The sequence below is a fragment of the Sinocyclocheilus rhinocerous genome, unplaced genomic scaffold, assembly GCF_001515625.1.
Source record: "Sinocyclocheilus rhinocerous isolate Xijiao unplaced genomic scaffold, SAMN03320098_v1.1 scaffold478, whole genome shotgun sequence".
NCBI classification, from domain to species: domain Eukaryota; kingdom Metazoa; phylum Chordata; class Actinopteri; order Cypriniformes; family Cyprinidae; genus Sinocyclocheilus; species Sinocyclocheilus rhinocerous.
In genome coordinates this window covers 972,115-993,711 of record NW_015651483.1, presented here as the reverse complement: position 1 = coordinate 993,711, position 21,597 = coordinate 972,115, and the positions used below count along the sequence as shown (strand labels likewise).

The 21,597-nt window shown below is 37.0% G+C and overlaps 1 protein-coding gene across 5 annotated transcripts in view; it reads right to left on the bottom strand.

Moving 5' to 3' along the window:
• LOC107712873 (SUN domain-containing ossification factor-like) overlaps nucleotides 1–21,597 on the bottom strand; it is a 66,136-nt gene that overhangs the window by 12,467 nt on the left and 32,072 nt on the right. For 2 of the 5 annotated variants that reach the window (XM_016518243.1, XM_016518244.1), the window contains exons 2-16: nucleotides 19,949–20,057; nucleotides 18,936–19,061; nucleotides 17,312–17,697; nucleotides 16,668–16,778; nucleotides 16,144–16,312; nucleotides 9,674–9,779; nucleotides 8,106–8,233; nucleotides 7,852–7,919; nucleotides 6,882–6,989; nucleotides 6,477–6,582; nucleotides 5,105–5,125; nucleotides 4,774–4,829; nucleotides 2,539–2,630; nucleotides 2,270–2,335; nucleotides 955–1,038 (exon numbers count right to left, since the gene is read on the bottom strand). In XM_016518243.1, coding sequence (XP_016373729.1) covers nucleotides 955–1,038; nucleotides 2,270–2,335; nucleotides 2,539–2,630; nucleotides 4,774–4,829; nucleotides 5,105–5,125; nucleotides 6,477–6,582; nucleotides 6,882–6,989; nucleotides 7,852–7,919; nucleotides 8,106–8,233; nucleotides 9,674–9,779; nucleotides 16,144–16,312; nucleotides 16,668–16,778; nucleotides 17,312–17,697; nucleotides 18,936–19,061; nucleotides 19,949–20,057 — 1,736 coding nt within the window. Of the gene's footprint in view, nucleotides 1–954; nucleotides 1,039–2,269; nucleotides 2,336–2,538; nucleotides 2,631–4,773; nucleotides 4,830–5,104; nucleotides 5,126–6,476; nucleotides 6,583–6,881; nucleotides 6,990–7,851; nucleotides 7,920–8,105; nucleotides 8,234–9,673; nucleotides 9,780–15,242; nucleotides 15,567–16,143; nucleotides 16,313–16,667; nucleotides 16,779–17,311; nucleotides 17,698–18,935; nucleotides 19,062–19,948; nucleotides 20,058–21,597 lie in introns of those variants that run through there. The other 3 variants (XM_016518245.1, XM_016518246.1, XM_016518247.1) reach the window with 3 other exon arrangements.

Below are 21,597 nucleotides of genomic sequence, written 5' to 3'. Positions count from 1 at the left end.
AGAGTGTTTGGCGAGTGAAAATATATCTGTGCTAAACTTATACTGCCTCCAACTCACACACTGGCGAGTAAAATCTGAGAATTTATTAGCAATTGGCTAATATTAGACATCATTTAGTCGCCAGAGCGAAGATTTAGTCGCATATGCGAGTGATTTACTCGCAATGTAGAGGGTTGCTGGCTAATAAAGTGACTTCTAAATTTCCAAAATGTACAGGAGGATGTCAGTCTGAAAAGACTATAACTGCCAGTGTGTTCACTCACAGTTGGAAGAATCGTTCATTCATTTTATTGGTATAAATTTGATCAGGTGATTCAATTTTGTGTTATTTTATATCAATAAACTGTAGTATGTATATTGGTATTATATCAGCTATCAGCTAGATACCATTTTTTGTCTAGATATTGGTATTGGCCATTAAAAATAACTCATATCAGTCAACCACAATCTAACAGTTTAAAAAAAAAACTGCACATAGCGTGCTTTCCTTTTCCAAACTTAATATAAACTTTCAGCCATCCACTCAACTGCAATCTCTCAAGGGCCACAGTAAAAAATATCTTGTTAAACAGTCTTTTTCCTTTGAGCCTCCTAGTCAGACTGTTTATGGTCATGATAGAGAAACAGGGTGTTTTTAAACTTTACTTCTGCTTTTAGGAAAGCCACATGCGTGTTTGAACAGCATTTTGTAGCAGCTCTCTCTGGGCCTGCGCACACACACACACACACACCCTGGGAGAGTTTGATGCTGGCAAGCGCAGCTACAGAACCCATCAAAGACGTGCTTTCACTGCCAGGCCTCACAGTTCCAGCACTGTTGGCATTGTGACAGCCCTCACTAGTCACAAACAGCTGCCAAGCAAAGAGGAGCAAATAAGTGGAGTAATTTCTTAGTACAGACTCAGGACAGGGTGGTTTCAATATCCAAGCTCAAGGCAGAGATCAGGTCCGTACCTTCCATTTCAGCTCCGTCCTCTAGTTCTGGTTTCCCTCCTAGCACATTTGCTGCGATGTTGTTTACCATGTTCAGGATGGCGTCTAAAAGAATCCAGAGGAAAATACTAAAAATGTAACATTTATATGCATGGAACAGGGGTAAATGTCTCACAGTGCCAACACACAGGCTGAATTGTTTTCTACAATTCACCAAACCAAATTCAATGCTCTTAAAATATAATGATCACTGGCCAAAAATGATGAACTTCTGAATTATTGAAGTCAATCTGCCAGTATGCTTGTTGCGTGGTAGAACTAGTAGAGCAATTTAATCTTTGGTAAATGTAATTTGGTTAGTTCTTCCAATTTTGTCTTATTATCATCATTAAATTCTGTTATGTATACTGGCATTAATTGGCATTCTACTGGCAATAGAAGTACATGTTGTATACAAGGACTGTTCATTATTAACCTCATAAACTCTCCATAGTTAACGTGTTGCAAATCTGCAATAATAATAATAAAAAAAAAACTTTAAAAAAAACTTACATATACTGTACATTTTTATGTAATATTCCATGTATTGAGCTTTGGTGATAATTAACTGCGTTAAACATTTAACTGCATGTGTTAAAATGTTATTTTAGTATTATTTATATATTACTATAGTATTTTGAATAGCTTTTCCTTTATACTTACAGTTTTCATTTTATTTAGGTTTTTGTAATTTTGTAATGTGCTTTTGTCATTTTTATTATTATTTATTATTTGTCGTTTTTAATATTTCTATTTAGCTACAGTTTATTTTTATTTTAGTTTTTGTAATTTTAAATAAAAGCACTTCAACTTAAAATATGAAAATGAGAAATGTTGCATTGTCAACTAACTGAAATAAAATGTTACCTAAAATGTATATTTTATTATGGCTTCATTTCATTTAAAGAAAACAATTTGTAATCGTTTTAGTTAACAACAACAAGTTTTGACTTCACAACCTTTATAACGGATATTCAAAACACGTTTTAAAAGAAAACTTGGAACTGAGGCAGAGGGCACACCACTTCCTTGAATTCTACAGTTAGTAAATTTTTTTGCCACTGTAGCTTTGAGCAAACTGGAATATAATCAACAGGGATTGCCGTGAGCAAAGTGAATCTGTGCAATGCGCAACTAACGGGTTTCATCCCAATTATAAAGTGGCAATGCTGTTATCCACTTCTGTTCATAGTTTAGCTAGTTTAACCAGTAGATTGAAATGATTACTTGTGGACATCTACAGATAAATATTCATGAAATCAAAAGCACAAGCAGAATATGGAGGAACAGCACATACTTGTAGCAGAGCCCAGCAGATTCTTCGATGTCTTGTCCTCTGACGGCAGGTAGCCGGGTGGGTAATCTGTAAAAAAGACGTCTGGAATTAAGACAACAGCATTAGCCAAATGGACACACACACACACAACAACTGCCAAACAGAAAACAAACAAATGCAGTCTTGTGTCTAAATGATTAAATCCTGCCATATAGTATTGCACATATTTATCTGATAATACTGTACTTTTTAAGCTTTCTGTGAGCAATCATTTAGAGAGATGATCTCACCATAGTCTTCATCCAGATACTCGGCTCTCTCTGACGTGTACTGAGAGTCAGCTATCTCATCATACTCCTCCACCATACTGGTGCCAAACACCCTGATATACACAAAGATACACATGAGCAACACAAAAAATTAGATACTTGCAAGTATAAGAGTTAGGAAAAGGATTAAAAACAGCATGGGAGGGAGTGTTGATAAAAATGACAGTATGTTCCTGTATTATCGTAAAGAACGAACAGCCCCTGTAAAGATAAGAGACGGTCAGGCTTCAGAATAAGAAATATTAACATAAAGCCCACTTTGATCATCAGCATAACTTATCTCTGCCTTCTACAAAACAACTATAATCACTCTGCCCTTTGCCCAGGTTAGTGGGGGTCTTTAAAAACATGTTTTATAGCCCCCGTTCAATCCTCAAGGGCCACGTACGGAGGAGGTAACAGCAGTGGAAGAAAAATAACAACAGATATCCAGTGAAATGAGCAGTTTTAGAGATCAGAGGGAAGTAGGGTTTTAGAATAAATGTTACTCTGCAGATTTGTACGCATTCACAAGGGTTGCCACATGTTAGCACAATAACCAGGAAATAGCTTCTTGCGATTCTCAATTTGGATCTGTTAAGGTCAGAACTGAAAAGCTAACAAAATGTTTAGTACAAGTGTGGAAAGGATTTTTATTTTTCATCTCTATATCTGGCTGTAGTGTTTTGCTTGCCTCTCACAGTATATACAGTAATTCCATTACAGTGGGACAATATGTCTCTCATAGAGTGCAGCCAGACCAGCCCCTTTATGGGCCTCCAACCAAGATTAAATCTCCTGCCAATGCAAACGGGCCTGAGAGGAGCTTGAGGCAGGATAGAGATCAACTCAATTCAAGAACTTTGCCTTTTGAAACTTTTATAAAGCCAGGTGTCCTTTCTCACAGTCAATGAAATTTAAAGGGCAATGCAAGTACAGGATTGTAAAATCAGAAGCGACCTGTTTCTCATTACCGCATAATGCTGCTGTGCAGTATGCATTGGTTAAAGAAATGCTTTTACTCTTATCAGTCACTTTCTGAAAGGTCATGCATTTTTTTTTGCATCTTTCTAACCATTTAACCATAACCATTTAAAAAATATATATTTTTCTCTCAAAATGAAGGAAAAAATACTTCATACCATGACGCATATCAAAAAATTCCCCTCACAGTATGCATTAGACCAGAAACATACTTCACGCAAGTATGCAAACGCCTGTTGTACATATACTACCATTCAAATGTTTGGAGTCATTACAACTTTTTGTTGAAAGAAAGAAATACTTTTATTCAGCAAAGGCACATTAAATTGATGAAAAGTGACAGTAAAGACATTTATGATGTTACAAATTTAAACTGTAAATAAATACTGTTCTTTAAACTTTCAATGCATCAAAAAATAAAAATGTATCATGGTTTACACAAAACTATTAAGCAGCAAACCATTTTCAACACTGATAATATTAAAATGTTTCTTAAGCAGCAAATCAGCATATTAGAATGATTTCTGAAAGATCATGTGTCACTGAAGACTGGAATAATGACTGCTGATAAAATTCAGCTTTACCATCTCAATAATAAATGGCATTTTCAAATATATTAAAATAGAAAACTTATTTTAAATTCCAAAAAATATTTCACAATATTACTGTTTTTACTGTATTTTTTGATCAAATCAATGCAGAGAGTATAAGAGCTAACTGTGAGTGTAAGAGACTTCAAAATCATTCAAAAACTCAAATTTATTATCCCCACACTTTTGGAACGGTAGTGTACTTGTACATACTGTAAAAACTCAACTGAGTATTGACGTATCCTTTAAATATCTGTGCTATTATACACAGTGTTCATCAGCTAGTGAGCAATATAAATGTTGACAACAGAAGAAGACCTTTTTGTTCTAATACACATTATAGAGCTCTTTGTGGTCATACCGAGTATGCAACTAGGGCTGCACGATAGATCTGAAAGCACGTGATGATGATTTCCTGCTGATTACAGAACCGGCATTTTTTAACAAAATGCGCATGACAATCGCATTCGATTAATCGTGCAGCCCTATATGCAACACATACCTGCACTGCACTTTGAATGCAATAACATCAAGGTTATGTGAATATGGGCATTCACATACTTGTGCAAAATAGGTTTCAGTCATGTTATACACAGTATTGGAATTGTCCATATTCTATTCAAGTAACATTAATTAAACACACCTGATCAGGCTGAGTGGACAGAAGTGTTCAGAGCCAAAGTGGGAGAGTAGCTCAACCTACAAAAAAAATTTTAAAATTAAAATAGGGTCACACTCAAACATGGTCATACAACAAAACCAATGCTTATTTTACCTTCTTACAAAGGTTACTTTAGCGATGTCCCAATAATGTCAAACAAAACTTAGCAAGAATGAAGTGCTGAAGTATTTGCAAAGCATGATGTTTCCCGTGCGAGTGTGAGAAAATATGTATATCACTGTCACTGTTTTACAGTATGTGAGCCTGCCACCCAAAGCAGCACTGACAAGATCTAAGAGAGAAGAGCGCTAACCTTTATGTATTTGATGAACATCTGACGCAGGAGGAGAAGACAGGAGAAAGCGGAAACAAAGAAAAACAGAGAGGAAGATCAGTATAAAAGACTTGATTCATGCTGTAGCAAGTCAAGCCTTTCGAACTGTTCTTGTTTGCTCTGCTTTCATGACTTGAGCAGCAGTACGAAAGCAGGAGAAAGCCAGCTGAGGCAAAGGCAGTAATTAGGAGCACAAAGTGGGAAATACAGCAGGGGAAAACAAGCAAACAAAAACACTGAAATAATAAACATCACAAAAGTCAAGCAGAGCATGACAGAACAGGTTTAGGGCAGCTCAGTAATGGCATCCCAAGTATTGTGGGACTCCTCAATTAGATCAATGGCACCTCCTGACATATGTTACACAGGTAATTATATAATCATCTGAGAACTCATAAATCAGAATGAGTGAAGAGAAAAATTCAGATCAAATGTAAACCGCACAGTGTACTTGACTGTTTCACCCAAAATGCAAATTTATTTTGCCGTTTGTTAAAAAATGTCTTAGCAAATGTTAAAGTGATTGTGAATTCTACTCAATGTGTTTCTGCCCAAGCACTTATCTCTTATTAATACACTGACATATATAGATACACCAACCTTATATGCAAATCAATAAAAGGTTATAAGTGTGTGTGTATTCAGCATCGTACATTACACACATATACAGTCATGAGACTCTCAGGCCTGAGGGAAGGGCACGGCTTTCCTCATGTCTTAACTGTCCCCCTTTCTCAGCCTCTTATTCAGTCACCTTAAAAACATACTTTGTTAATGTAATTCCATGTTATTTAGATCATAGGTGACAGAACAATCGTGTGTGTGTGATCCCTTTTAAGATGCTCATGTTTCAGACATTACAGTTTATAGATGCACGCAAGTTTATACAGACAATACAGTTTATAGATACTCTTATACTTGCATGTCAGAGCACATATCATTGACATCATGTTCTTGTGTTTAATACTTTGGTACAATTAATACTTAATACTGTGGCGCGTTCTGCCCCCAACATTCTTTTTTCCAGTATATTAAATAAACAATTACATTTTTTTTTCAATTTTCAGCTTAAATGTGCTAATTAAGGAAAAACAGAATTCACTAAAATGATATATTTCGTTCTTCCAAACTAAAAGCAGGGACGCTACTATCTACTATCACAAAACTTGCTTTTCTTAGTGGGACACTATGACAAAACATCACACTGTACTGTGCGCAGCTTTGCAACAAAGTTGAACAATAATGAAACACGCCCTTCTAGAATTTCCACTCTCAAGGAAATTTCACTATCAAGTAGCTTTGGGAAGAACAATTCATTTGAGCTAACTGAAGTGACTGGCACCCCTTTTACCTTGACATATTTGGCATAGAGTTGCTCGTCCAGAGGGAAGCTCTGTACCGTGCGTTCATCACGGGCGTGAAAGGTGCCCAGCTTGATCCACTTATTGGTTGGATACCTGAATTTGAGAAACAATTTTTAAAGAAAAGGTTAAGTTGGTGTTTATATAACGCAGTCTCCCAACCAGTCACAAAGTGATAAGATTTTAGCAACATGCAATTTGTCTGTTCACACCAAACGTGAAAATGTGGAATGACAATCAAAACCAACCACAATATATTCAGTGTTTAATGTGAGACAAATTAGATTTCACTGCAATCTGTGAAATGTGCTGTGGTTGGCCAGGACAAAAACTCATATCGCATTATGCCTAGTTAGGAGTGGGAACACCATGTACGTCTATGTGAGTGATGTTACCTGTCACTTATAGACACAAGGAAATCTTTTGGTGTAGAGGAGAACAACTCAAAGTTTGCAATATCCAGCTGCTTCACCTGGATTGGCTCACAGAGCTCAATAACAAACCTGTATTTGAAGATACGATAGAGATAGAGGAAAGATAGAGGAACCAAAGGGGAAATTAATTTAACATTAAGTAATTTATATGAATGCAACGCAGTGTTTTTATTTATATTTTAGATGCCATGACTCGTCATTATTTCTTTTTTAAGGTTTTGAAACCACTTCTTTTGCCTACACTAGTTCATTTTAGATGGTCTTCCAGTGCAATAATATTAATATTACATGTAATTAGTGGTGCAAAATTATAGTTATAATCAAGATTATTTTCTCAAAAATCACAATTATCACTATCTGATTTCTTTTTAGAAATCAGAATGATTGCCCTTTCACATAAGCACAAATCAAAACAATCTCAACTCATACACAGGGTTTATTTTACTTAATCTAGTTTCCCCATTTTGTTACATTTATCATATATATCATATATAATCAACACACTCTATATTATGAAAACTTTAAGAATCTTCTCTAAAAGAGCCTAATGAAAGCTCATGGAGGCTTGTTACTGATGCAAGATAACAAATGTCAGATGGGGGAAACAAAAAAAAAATCTGGATAAATAACCAGTGGGCCAATATCACAGACAATTATGCTTAATTGAGAGAAGCATAAATCATGATCATGGTTAAAATACAATTAATCATGCAGCCCCAACTGTAATTCCGCCACTTATTAAGAGGCTAAATAATTATAAAATAATAAAAATGCTGAGTTTAGCACCACACGTACTAATAGTACTGGTCAACTTTTTTAATGTCAACTATCATTTACACAAATAGGAGAATAGAGAGTGCAAAATGCATTTCTTCATTGTCTCTGAGCAGCTGCTGCAGTCTGTTTTTTCTCTTTATCTGCAGTGACTCACCAGATCTTGGTACTGCAGGGGTTCAGCATGTACAGATCCATGTTCTCCATCAGGATGGCAGATGTGCTCTGAAAACAAAACACACAGACAAGCACACATATGTTAGACAATTGCTGATCTCAAACTAATCAATAAAATTTCAGATGCAGGAACAATTACAGTAATTAAATGATTGTCCTATTTATGCCCCTGGTGAAAATCCTTCCATCTTTCTATCTACCCCATATGCCGTTTTGCAGTTTCTTGCACTTTACCTTGGCCTCATTGTTGGCCGAGAGGATTTTGGCCCCACATTCGACAGAAGCGTAGTTATTCTTGAAATTCTTTTGGACCTTTTTGACTGGATGAGGGTTGCCATTTGATGAAGTGTGCAGAGACTGACCTGAAACCAACATAACAGGTTACATATAGATCACCAGTCAAATTTTTTACACCTTGAATCAGGTTGGCCTAGTATGCGAGTATGAGTGTGTCATGCAAAGTGCAGGTTGGTATGTTTACCTGTCAATTCCAGCACTGAAAACAAAAGAACGACTTATCTTTATGTATGCACATAGCCCGTTATCTGTTAGTCTGTAACAGATAACCCCTGTGAATGGCAAAATTGTTGGATTTTAACTATCAACAGCTGCTGTCATGACCTTATGTGACAACCTTTAGGGGAAAAAAAGCTATTCACTAACATTGTGCTAATGACAGCTTGCAAAAACAACCTGAAAAAACGACCTCAACACGTCTTTGCAGCCGTGGCAGACAATAATTTAGTTTTCTATATTCGATTTAACAAATTTGTTTAGGGTGAATAGCACCAATCCTGACCAAAAATATGAAAGGGATAGTTCGCCCAAAAATGAAAATTAGCCCACAAATTACTCACCCACAAGTCATCCTAGGTGTATATGACTTTCTTCTTTCAGACGAATCCAGTCAGAGTTATATTAAAAATTGTCTTTGATCTTTCAAGCTGTTTAATGCCAGTCACGAATCGATGCGTTTTTGTAAGAAAAATATCCATATTCAAAACGCAATAATCACTTTAACGTAGCTTGCGCCAACAGTCCTACACGGAAGCAGCTCCGGATCGTCTGAAAGTAGTAAGTCATATACACCTAGGATGACTTGAGGGTGAGTAATTTGTGGGCTAATTTTAATTTTTGGGTGAACTAACCCTTTAAGGAAACTGATCAAATTTCAGTTGTGTGATACTGTGATTCATAATCCTCACTTGAACCCAAATTCTATGTACTTGAAGAGTTGCTCTTTAAGAGCTCTCTAGTTTTATTGTGTGTACTGCACCCGCTAATTAATGATGACAAGGGTCAATTAACATACTGTTAGCCAGTGGTTGTTAATTAGTTGACTTTGTGATTTGAATGAGCACACAAACACACCCAGAGATGTGAAAAACCCTGATGCACTAAAGCAAGAGTTTAATTGTATAGCTGGCCTGGAGCATGAGCTTAGAATACTTTTGATGCAGTGTACCGAAGCAATCCATTACAGCAGCTTACCCGTGTGCATACTGGGTTATGTAACAGTCACTGTGCTCGCCACTGAACCGACAAATGTGAGCAAGCCAAAAAAAAAAAAATAAACTATTATTATAAGCAAGAAAAAGCAAGGGAGGGAAACATAAATTCTTGATAGAAAGAGATAAAAAGAAAGGGACAGCTCTGTGAAATCAAGCAGAAGTGTGTCCTAAAGGAAGTGCGTGTGAGTGTGTACTGATGCAGAAGAAGCACGGGGGCAGCCTGGCATGTGATGATTCACTGATGAACACGCAGCTCTGTGAGTGTGCACGTGACCCAAAGCCATCTCTTACTTTTCTTCTCCTCTACTTCCATCACTTTCTTCTTCCACTCATCAAAAGTGGGGATGTCCTCTTTACTGGGTACAGGAGGGTCTGTTGCTCCCTCATGGTCCACCACCTGAAAAAAAAAAATAATAATCACATTTTTATTACAGTGAACAAACCACAACCCAAACTTCCTTGGCCCTAAAATTGTGAAATGCCATTTTGGAAATTCTGTGTTTTCTATTTCAGCAGCATTGTGCTGGGTAGCTACAGCAAAAGTGAAATTGGTAATGGTCCAGAATCTACATAACTGTAAATGAAACATTAAACATTATATATTATATTATATTTAGTGATGTCAAACGATTAATCGCGATTAATCACATCCAAAATAAGTTTTTCTTTACATAATATGTGTGTGTGTACTGTGTATATTTAAATACAAACACATGCATGTATGTATTTAATGGCTCGTTTCCACTGAGCGGTACGGTACAGTTCAGTACAATACGATTCGGTACGGGTAACCCTGATCCAGCTTGCGTTTCCACTGCCAATAGTACCCTTCTTGATAGGCATGGTGAATGCATAGACTGTGGTGTATGCCAGAAAGTAGCGATCGACGATAAAGCGCGACAATAAGCACAACTCTGCCTCTTTTTGTTAAATGTCAGTATTAATGAACAATAATAGCCATTATAAAAGTATAAGTACTAAGTATAAGAGGATTATATAAGAGGAAATAAAGACAAAAGCAAACAATTCAGTCAAACGTATGCTACAAAGTCAGCACTGTACTACGGGTAAGTTCAAAATAAATATATAAAGTTAAAGATAACTTTGTGCTCAGCCAAAACGATATGACCAAGAATAAATAATAGATTAATGAGACCACGAATGCCTGTTAAATATAGCCTACCCAAAATGAATTGTATCTCGTGTTTAATCACTACAGAGACATCAGAGCCAGCGGCAAATGTCAGAAGGACTAGCCGAGCTAAGGCTGCTCTTGACCCTTTTGGTACCCTTTGCTGTGCTAGGTACCCCAACGGAAGGGTACCAAAAAAGTGGTATGGTACGGTTTGCTATTTTGGTACCATTCACAACTTCTGACAGTCGAAACGGAAATAATTGCGTACTGTACTGTACTGTACCGAACCGCTCAGTGGAAAATGTTTATATAATAAATATATTTATATATAATATAAAATTTAAGAATATAAATATATAAATGTATATACATGTAAATATACAGTATGTGTGTGTATTTATATATATACATAATATACACAGTACAAATACATATATTATGTAAACAAAAACTTTTATTTTGTATGCGATTAATCGTTTGAGAGCACTAATTATATTATATTATTCTAATAATATAATACAATTATGAACTGTTTGAATCTTTTGAACCGTTTGAATCCTGAAAAAATTTAATCCATCACTGTTTCCACAAAATATTAAACAGCACAACTGTTTTCAATTTTGATAAGAAATTTTTCTTGAGCGGCATATTAGAATGATCCAAAGGTATCAAAGGAATACATTTCATTATAAATATAATAAAAAATAAAAAAAGTTGTTTTAATTTTAGGGCTGTGACGGTGGCAGATTTTTACCACCGCGGTGGTAATGGACCAACTACCGTTGGTGGCGCGGTGTTGTTAGGCCTATATACAGTATATAATTTATATTAATATATATATATATATACATATAATTTTGAAACACACAAAATAAACGAGGCTCAAACATCTAGCCTACTAACAAAGTGTGTTTATTTCCGTCAGTGAACAAGCAGCCTACAAAACAATAAAATAAATATCAAAGAAATAAAGTTAATTAAGAAAGTAGCCTAAAAAGAAATATTAAATATTAAACAAACATTTGTTGCAAAAATTCGTAACAATAGCCCGGCCCTTGTCCGACAGCTTCTCAGAATTACTGGCCCGAATCTGACTGGAGCCCGTGTCTTCTCTCTCTCTCTCTCTCTCTTCCTCATTACACAGCTGCTGTTGCAGCCATTAAAATAGTTCAGCTTTGTTTTTAATAGCAAAGTGGTTATATTTCTTTTTGTATCTTTATAAAGTTATTTTAGAAATATGTTTGGAACATTTTTTGTTTGTTAAATTCAAGTTTTTTTTTTTTTTAAAGTAACGACCAAGCGGCCAGCGGAAGAGTTGATCATAGCCTATGTTTGATCAATTTAGCCTTCTCAAATCATCACGAATTGCCAAAAATAAAATCTTCAAGCATATCACAATGTTTAAAGTTTACAGTGTTTAAACGTTTAACCTAGATAAATGTGTGCTATTAGGCGTATTCTTCAATCGTTTGTGCGGAGAGTGCAAGCTAAAGCGCGTTCTGCAGCACATGGAGGCGCTAGCGCGATCACTTGCAAACAACTTAAAATACGCCATCATTTTTGCTCATAAAGGTAAGAGTAATATATCATCCGGAACTGTAAAGGGTCTACTTTTATTTGTGTGCACTCACAATATCAACAAAACGTTGTGCTTTTGTAAAATAAAGAAAACAAACAGGATGCACTTTCTGATGTCTCGTTGTTGAACAGGAGCGCTTCACAAAAATGAACTGAAACAGACATGATTATAGGCTATCTATATATAGCTTTAAATTATTACTTTAAAATGAAATAATTCAAATCGAAAGCAAAAACTCTTTCTTTATGTAATCCATAAAGATGCATTTCTCTCTAAAGGCGTGTCCAATGAGGAAATGCCGTGTCAGGATCGGCAACTTCATCTTTGCGACACGGACTCAGAAAACACTAGTTTATTAGTAAATAATTCAAATATCTCCTTACTATTTCCCCCTGACACATTCATGGTAATTACTTTTGCTGGGGCTTTGCGGCAAGCAAGCCGATTGCGTGCACTTGCACGCGGAACTCTTCTAGCTGCGCTGAAGGCACCTGCGCTCACTGCTGGCGGGGACACTAAACACCGCCATGGCAGAATGAATGTAGCAGAAACTGTATTTTTTACTTGTTATAGAGTATGTGACGTCAGGTGCACTACTGCCGGTGGTGCGGTTGTCATTCCGACCGTCACAGCCCTATTTAATTTGCAACAATATTTCACAATATTACCGTTTTAAACTGTATTTTTGATTTATACATTTTACACAAAAGGGTGGTCTTTCCTTCTATCTCCTCATCACTTTCCCTTTTTCTTGTCTCCCTTATCTCTATCCCTCTCTGTGAGTGTCAATGCCTAAATAGCAGCGCTGAGTGAGCATTTGGTTGATTAAACATTTACAAGGCTGTCCTGTGGAAAACAAACATGCTGATGTACTCTCTCTTCTTCCTCTCCTCCACTCTTATGCTTTCTCTTCCACTTTCATCTTCTCCATTTAGGGTGTATGTGTCAGAGCAGCTTTACGAGAGAGGAGGGGATGTTTTAGCACTGCAGATCTCTAACAGCAGGGTGTGGAGAGGCTCAGTGGTAATCGAATACAAACCCTTTCACTCTCTACATAAAAGGGGGAAAAGGTAAGGAAGGAACACTACGGAGTGCAAAATGTAGCGATTATTGTCATCATGCTCTTTTAGGTGGTGTACGCTAAGGAAAAACAAAATTATAAAATATTTCAGGGCTTGAAATAGTTTTAAAATACAGACATTATAGCTTTTAGCTCCATACCTGAAATCTATCCAATTATGTCATTATAAAAAGGACAAATCTGAATGGATGATCTGACAAGATATTAATACTTAGACTAAGTTTGGGATCATTCCTTTTTTTTTTTTTTTTTAAGTAATATTTTTATTTAGCAAAGATGCATCAAACTCAGGGCTCGAAATTGCGACCGTTTTGGTCGCATATGCTCTTGAAATGTAATCTGTGTGACCCCAAAATATATTTGGGAGCATTTGTGCGAGTGCAAATAATTGTTGTGGTGCAACCTGTCTTCATTTCTCTGCAAAACTTTCGCGAATTACTGCACAGTATGTGCCTGCTGTGAGCTGATACAATGACCAGTCCACCATTTTATCCAGCTTCATCTTTACATTCTTGCGTATTTTAGATTGGTTATATTAGCCGTCAATCACTCCCTTTCGCTGCACTCAGTTGTCACATGACAAGACCGGTTTTTATTTTATTTCAGCCGATGTCTGATCCGGACTTGCACAAACTACATTGAAATAATTTTCCTTTGTGTGGAAATATTACTAAGTCTGTAAACGGCCGTTAACAGAAGCCAGAGACGCTGAAGACGGACGCAAAGAGAAGAAAATACTGTAGCTGGCAAAACAAGCTCACCGTTCGTTCACTATGCGCAAAATACAGAAAGAAAATCCTAAATATTGAATTGGGAGTGGGGGTTTATATGAATGTATTTCTGAGGGGAACTGACTGTCTTGAGAAGTTTAAATGACATTTTCTACTCATCTTGCCTCTGTATATTGCATATATAAAAAAACAACGTGCAACAAAACGCTACAATGCTTTTCCATAAGCACCAACTGCTGTCAGAGAGTGAATTTACATTCAGCCCGCCCGCTGTTTTTGTTTCGTGCTGATATTTTATGTAGCATAAATTAAATTTCAGACCATTCTGTTTTTGCTTCAGATTTTGAAATTATACATTCTAATTTACATCTGAAACTGCTCATGTATGCAGCATCTTTGTTTGGATCATGATTAAAATGCGGTGGTTGTCTCTAATTTTAATGGCTACAGATACAGATACAGCCTGTAATAGAGCAAATAAACATCTTGTTAATGTACTCATATTTTCATTTTTTCTTGTCTCTTGCTTAAAAAAAAAGAAAGAAAGAAAATAAATATTTTAAAAATTCAGAATCAGCTTACTCGCTTCTAAAACATCAGCAATCGGAATTGGCCATGAAAGATCGATACATCACTAACAAGAAATGCTGGGCCAAGTGTGTGGCAAAGAATTCAGGATTAGGTTCAATTGTTGAAGCTTTTAATCATCAGGATGTTGCCAGACCTTCCACTCAATTGGCAGTTGTGATGCTCCTTAATATTCAGTGGGTGATCCTAAATTTTCGCTGGTGCTCCTAACTTCTTGAAGTTGGGAGCACCAGTGCTACCAAGTAAAAAAGTTAAATTCGAGCCCTGAAACTGGTACATAATAGTATGCAATCACAAGAATAAACTACACTTTAAAATATATTAAATTACTGTAATATTACTGTGCAGACTTGGTGAGCATAACAAATATAAACCTTTCAATGGTATTTAATGTCTAATATGTTGACTTTATATTATATATTCATCTATGTATTTGTCAAGTGATTTAATTATTTACATTTGAAACTATTTAATTATTTATATTTGATCACTTTATTGTATTTTTCAGCACATATAGTGTTCTATATACACCTGAAACAGAAAATTCTATTTTACTTATTTTGATTATTATTAATACAGTTAACAGTTTATTGAACATTTGCCTCCTTTTCTAAAAGCATTATGCCATTAGTCATATGTATTAAAGGTTTAAGTAATGCAAAGCCTCTTGTGGGTATTTGCTTTCTCTCTCACTGTTAGAATTATTTAGCCATGTTAGATTAGTCTGACAAATAGCATGTGTGTACCTGCTGGCTTTTTGTAGGTGGAGGGATACTGGCTGTCTGCCCCAGCTCTGTGAGGTCCAGTTCACTCGGGAGCAGAGTGGCAGTCGGGTCAGCACTGGTCTCTGTACTCTGTACTCCCAATGTGGCAGACTGGTTCTCTGCTTGCTTCTCCGCATGTTCCTCCACAAAACTATTAAGAGCAAGAAAACACAGCAGAGAGAAGGTGGGGAAAGAAAGTGACCTTAGTGTATTGCTACACATAAAAAACTAAATAAATGCAAGTGACAAGCAAAACAAGCACTAAAAATGGTGCATCATGGCATTGGGAAAAAATTAAGTGGTAAACCAAACTGCCAAAAATGAAATGATGAAATGAGAAATGAAAAAAAAAAAAAAGAGCAAGAGAAGACCTGGCTTAGTAAAAAAGTTAAATTCGAGCCCTGAAACTGGTACATAATAGTATGCAATCACAAGAATAAACTACACTTTAAAATATATTAAATTACTGTAATATTACTGTGCAGACTTGGTGAGCATAACAAATATAAACCTTTCAATGGTATTTAATGTCTAATATGTTGACTTTATATTATATATTCATCTATGTATTTGTCAAGTGATTTAATTATTTACATTTGAAACTATTTAATTATTTATATTTGATCACTTTATTGTATTTTTCAGCACATATAGTGTTCTATATACACCTGAAACAGAAAATTCTATTTTACTTATTTTGATTATTATTAATACAGTTAACAGTTTATTGAACATTTGCCTCCTTTTCTAAAAGCATTATGCCATTAGTCATATGTATTAAAGGTTTAAGTAATGCAAAGCCTCTTGTGGGTATTTGCTTTCTCTCTCACTGTTAGAATTATTTAGCCATGTTAGATTAGTCTGACAAATAGCATGTGTGTACCTGCTGGCTTTTTGTAGGTGGAGGGATACTGGCTGTCTGCCCCAGCTCTGTGAGGTCCAGTTCACTCGGGAGCAGAGTGGCAGTCGGGTCAGCACTGGTCTCTGTACTCTGTACTCCCAATGTGGCAGACTGGTTCTCTGCTTGCTTCTCCGCATGTTCCTCCACAAAACTATTAAGAGCAAGAAAACACAGCAGAGAGAAGGTGGGGAAAGAAAGTGACCTTAGTGTATTGCTACACATAAAAAACTAAATAAATGCAAGTGACAAGCAAAACAAGCACTAAAAATGGTGCATCATGGCATTGGGAAAAAATTAAGTGGTAAACCAAACTGCCAAAAATGAAATGATGAAATGAGAAATGAAAAAAAAAAAAAAAGAGCAAGAGAAGACCTGGCTTGATATGCCTGAAGCAGCTCCGTTATTTGGTTAACCATTGGTTACCAAGTCACCTGATGCAACGCGAGTACTGGAGTTACCGTAATGTTGCCATGTAACCTGTGGTTTACCTGTTGCTCAGTACTCACCTGGTGAGCGTGATGCCAAGGGACTGGCTGAAGGGGGGCACAGGGCCCACCTCACACTGACTGGCACTAGAGTTCTCTACAGGGGCATCAGGACGCGGAACGTCTAGTCCACTGAAGGAAAGAAATCAAATGGGGTTTACACCAGGAGAAAGGAAAATAGAGAGGAATGGGAGAGGAATACTAATGGAGAGAGGGAGGGGGATAGAAAGGATAAGAGAGAGAAAGTAATCTGGCTCCACGTATGGACTGAACATTTGTCCAGGGCTCCATAGAGGTTCTTGAAGTACTGGTTTATTACATTTTAAATCGCAAAGTGATATTGTTTTTTTTCGGTCCTTGTTGAAATGGAAGATTCGTAAACGCTCCAAGTCCGGTGAAAACAAGTCATAGCGGACTACTAAAGAAGGTGAGATCCATTGTGATGCAGTTGAAAAAACGTCCAAAGTAGGTGCCATATGAAGTCCAAGAAGTGATGATTGTATGCTTTACTGATTCAGGTTAAAAGTTTGGATGCAGAAATGGATCACAGAAATGACTCGATAAGAAAATAAAATTAAATTAAAAAAATGAAACAAAATGAATGAAATGACAAACATTTAAAGTTCCCACCCTCTTCTCTCCCAAACGGCTGTGCTTGTACTCACCTGGAGGAGCTCTCGGAGGAGGTGACTGAGGTAGGTGAGACTGACTCTGGGCTCTTCTGGAGTTCAGCAGGAGGTGCAGACGGGTCTTCTCCGTGTGGGTCAGTCTGTGGGGGGGTTAAAGCAGCGGAGGCGTGGGCAGCCTGGTCCTCTGTGGCAGTGGCCTGTGGAGATTCAGGGTCTGGCTGGGGCTGGGAGAGTGGCGGTGCTGTTTGGGGCTGTGTAAGTGTTGGTGGCTGAGCTGACTGTTGTTGGTCTGATTGTTGGGTGCTCTGGGGTTCTGGTTGCTGCTCCTGCTGCTGCTGTTGTTGTTGTTGTTGTTCTAGCTCAGGGAGAGCAGACTCAAGCTGAATCTGCGGCTCCTCCAACACTTCTTCCAAATTCACAGTCTACAATGACAGAAACACAGATAAAGAGTTTAACAATTAAGCAACAGAAGAAGGGTTTGCTATTAAAAAAATCTTGACTATGATTTGGTTGCAGACATGAGCTGGAAGATCACAGCAATAGAGTCTGATTCTGGCAGTAAATCTTATTCATTTTCTCCATAAGGGAGTTGATTTTTAACTGAAAAACAGTTCAAGACAGACCCACTGTGAGTTACAAGGTTGTTAATCGACAGTATATGCTTTTGTTGAAGCCATCAGCCTGCATTATTTCAACTTATTTTTTTAAAGAGAATTCTGTCATTAATTACTCACCCTCATGTTGTTCCAAACCCGTAAGACCTTCATTCATCTTCGGAACAAAAATTTTAACAAAGATAAATCAAGATATTTTTGATGAAATCCGAGAGCTTTCGGTCCCTGCATAGACAGCAACGCAACTACCATGTTCAAGGCCCAGAAACATAGTAATGACATTGTTAACATAGTAAATGTGCGTCGAAGACTGACACAGAAGAGAAGAAATAGTTGAATAAAGTCTTTATTTTTGTTTTCTATGTGCACAAAAAGTATTCTCGTAGCTTCATAAAATTATGGTTGAACCCCTGATGTCACATGGACTATTTTAACAATGTCCTTACTATGTTTTTGGGCCTTGAACGTTTTAGTTACGTTGCGGTCTATGCAGGGTCAGAAAGTTCTCGTATTTCATCAAAAACATATTTATTTTTTTATATATAATTTTGTTCCGAAGATAAACGAAGGTAATTAATGACAGAATTTTCATTTTTGGATGAACTTTCACTTTAAATAATCATGTTTAACAGAGTTCATGGTGAAAAATTACATTACCCATGATTATGCAAAAAAATCTCCTTCAGAGAATTGTGTCAAGCAAATTGCACCAAAAGAGCTTTTCAGTGCCCACCTACTGTCATGAAGCACTGCGAATGAGTCAGTCTCCCCAAGTTCTCAATCTACTTTAATATTTGTATAAACATGCATATTTTGCATTTTTCTAAATCTCTCAAAATACTTCTGGAACCAAAATCAGGCGGGCACTGATTACTCTATGATGTTGTTCATAATGAACCAAAGGTTTATTGTTTTTATGCAAAGAGTTTAGTCAAAGAAAAGTAAGTCAACTGAAATAAATATAAGATGTCAAATGTGTGGGTCACATCCAAGGTTGAGATATGTAATAAAAGAAAACAGATATGATGGTTAGATTGCACTGGCACCTGTTTGTGCTTCTCTTCGTGCAGGGTGTCTTGTGAGTGCAATGATGTTTCCTTTAGTGCAGCTCTCTCTGTCTCCAGACCCACGTCGTACGATGACTGAGTGTGTGTCGCCCTTTCCTCTTCAACCTGAAAGAGAAAAACAATGTTACTTATGAGTAAAACATCTAAATAAAGAGCAAGAAAGGGTTACACGGTCAGTTTCTTACACAAACAATTTTATGCCATTTGTTTTGTCCTTTTTGGAGCTTGACTGCCTCTGGTCACATGTACTTTTGCGGTTTCATTGAGAGCAATGTGATTATTGTGCAGAAAATCCGTTTGTGCTCCTCAGAGGGGTTTGGAATGACATGATTGATGAGAGATTCTTTTAACAACAGATAAGTTGGCAGAACTGGCTTTGTTTCTATGAGGGTGGAAGATATGTTTTTCAAGGGCAAACAGCTATCGTTCAAGTTTGTCAGGAGCAAAGAGAAAACACTTTTGTGACTGCCGGAGGGGGAAAAAATGTGCTGAAGTGCAAAAAGGGTAAGTTTACAGATTCACGCTTTAGCTGAACATTCAAATGCTTCTTTAACTTTAAAGATAGCATGCTAACAAAAGCTAAACTGGGATTAATCAGTCAGCCACTAAGAAATATTGGACAACCAAAAGAATCCACACCCCTATACAGCCTTAAATCTATAGGTTACACAAGAGGAGGAGGGTCTTTGTTGGGGCCCCTGTCTTCAAGTCCCTATATAGATTAGCCTGCTGAAAGACAGTGTCAACAACAGCCTGCACTTTGAATGAGGAACTATTGCACAACTTCAGGGGCTACTCAAACCTACACAACAGCTAAAGAATCTCTCTTCTCTAAAGGTCAAATGTATATGATTCTCATTTCACAATACAGAGTTAAATCTCACTGGTGTAAAGCACACACACTCAAAGACCTAATAGGAGAAGAGTTCAACTGCTAGCAAGTCATTGAGGCATTTAGTCGGTAACTGCGTGGAGTCATTGTTTTTCGTTACCTTGTCGTCGGCCCCTGGTTCCTGCGCTGTGTAACGGCTGTCATCCTGTGCAGGAAGTCCTGGGCCAGAGGAGATCTCTTCTGAACAATAAACATGATGACAAGAGTGCCTGTAACACACAGAGACAAACGTAAGATTCCCAAACATGGAAATGAGCTACATGTACCAAATATACCATGTGATATAAAAACTCTCTTAACACTCTCTCAAGGTGGTAAGAGCTCATGATGACACTGCTCTCACATACACGCTCCACCATAGCAAATAAGAAATGTGCACGGCTGAGATGCAAGATTATGTCTTTTTCTGTTGTTTACTCCGTTTACAGTAAATCCTCCAGCATGGTGAAAGTTATTCTGACTAAAGCCAATTACATCAGAGCTCTCGTGGAAATAGTTTCATTCTCACGGTTTTACAGACTAACACAGTCTAATGCTGTACAAGCTTAGTTGAGAAATAGTGTCTCATTGGCAAGGATTTCATACCTGTTATGACTTCAGTCAGGTCAACAGAGGTGAGGAACTTATGTTCGTATTAGTGATGTGCAAAACCACAGATTTCCAGACTATTTGGGGGGTTCTCTAATGAATTTGATTGGTTTAGGGTCCACACAATAAATTAATTGGATAATTTTTAAAGACATGTCAGGATTGCAGACGCTGAACCATGATATACCATTGTAATTCTATAATGTTGATTTCATTGATAAGGTTTTAGTGTGCTGACAGTCTAACAACTCAGGGCTTTGTACAATTAGTGGTTCAACAGATCACAAATCTCACGGTTCGGATCACATTACGGTTTTTGACCCACGGATCGGATCATTTTTTCGGATCAGCAATATTTCAATTGATTAAATTGAATATACATTTTTATCACAGCTGTTTTGTTGTTTGATGATCATTAATGACAGCAGCAGTATTTATAGGCCGTGGTCCCTTTAAGACCTGATGCACGGATCCGATATAATGTGTAGCGAATCAGCTCATGGGGAAATATGAATAATTAATCATAACTAGTTATAATTAATTACAAATATTTAGATCCGCTGTAGATATTTACTTGACCTCTCAGGGTCAACTGTCTGTCAATTCTAAGAACGTTAATTTCCTGGTTAAGGGAAATAACTTTCTTACTGTACAATTCTACAAAGAGCTTGTAGCATAAATCTGAATGATTAAGTGACTCCAGTTATGAGCAAACAATGAACAACATCAAGTGTGATACAAGTAAGACTTTATTAACTACATAAACACTTAAACTAGTCCAACATACTACATAAACACTTAAACTAGTCTAACATCTGTTTTCATTCACTTGAGATATAACTGACTGCGGTTAACTGAATGATTGTCGAGATGGGTATTTTGTCATAATTTTATGTGTATGTGTCTGTTCAGAGGATTCAGAAGAGGATTCAGTTCGGTGTTCGCGCCCCGTCTGAAACGCGTGTGCGAGCTTCATGTGTGTGCGGCTGTGCGCGTACTAGAGAACACCGCGCAAGTAACAAAACGAGTTCCCTTTCGCCTTTTCTCTCTGGAATTCTTTAAAATTCGCTTGCTTGTGTAAATACGAACAAATGATAGAACAAATGATAAACATGGTTCAATTTTGCAATTAATCCGGCAATTAATCCGCGGATCACATGC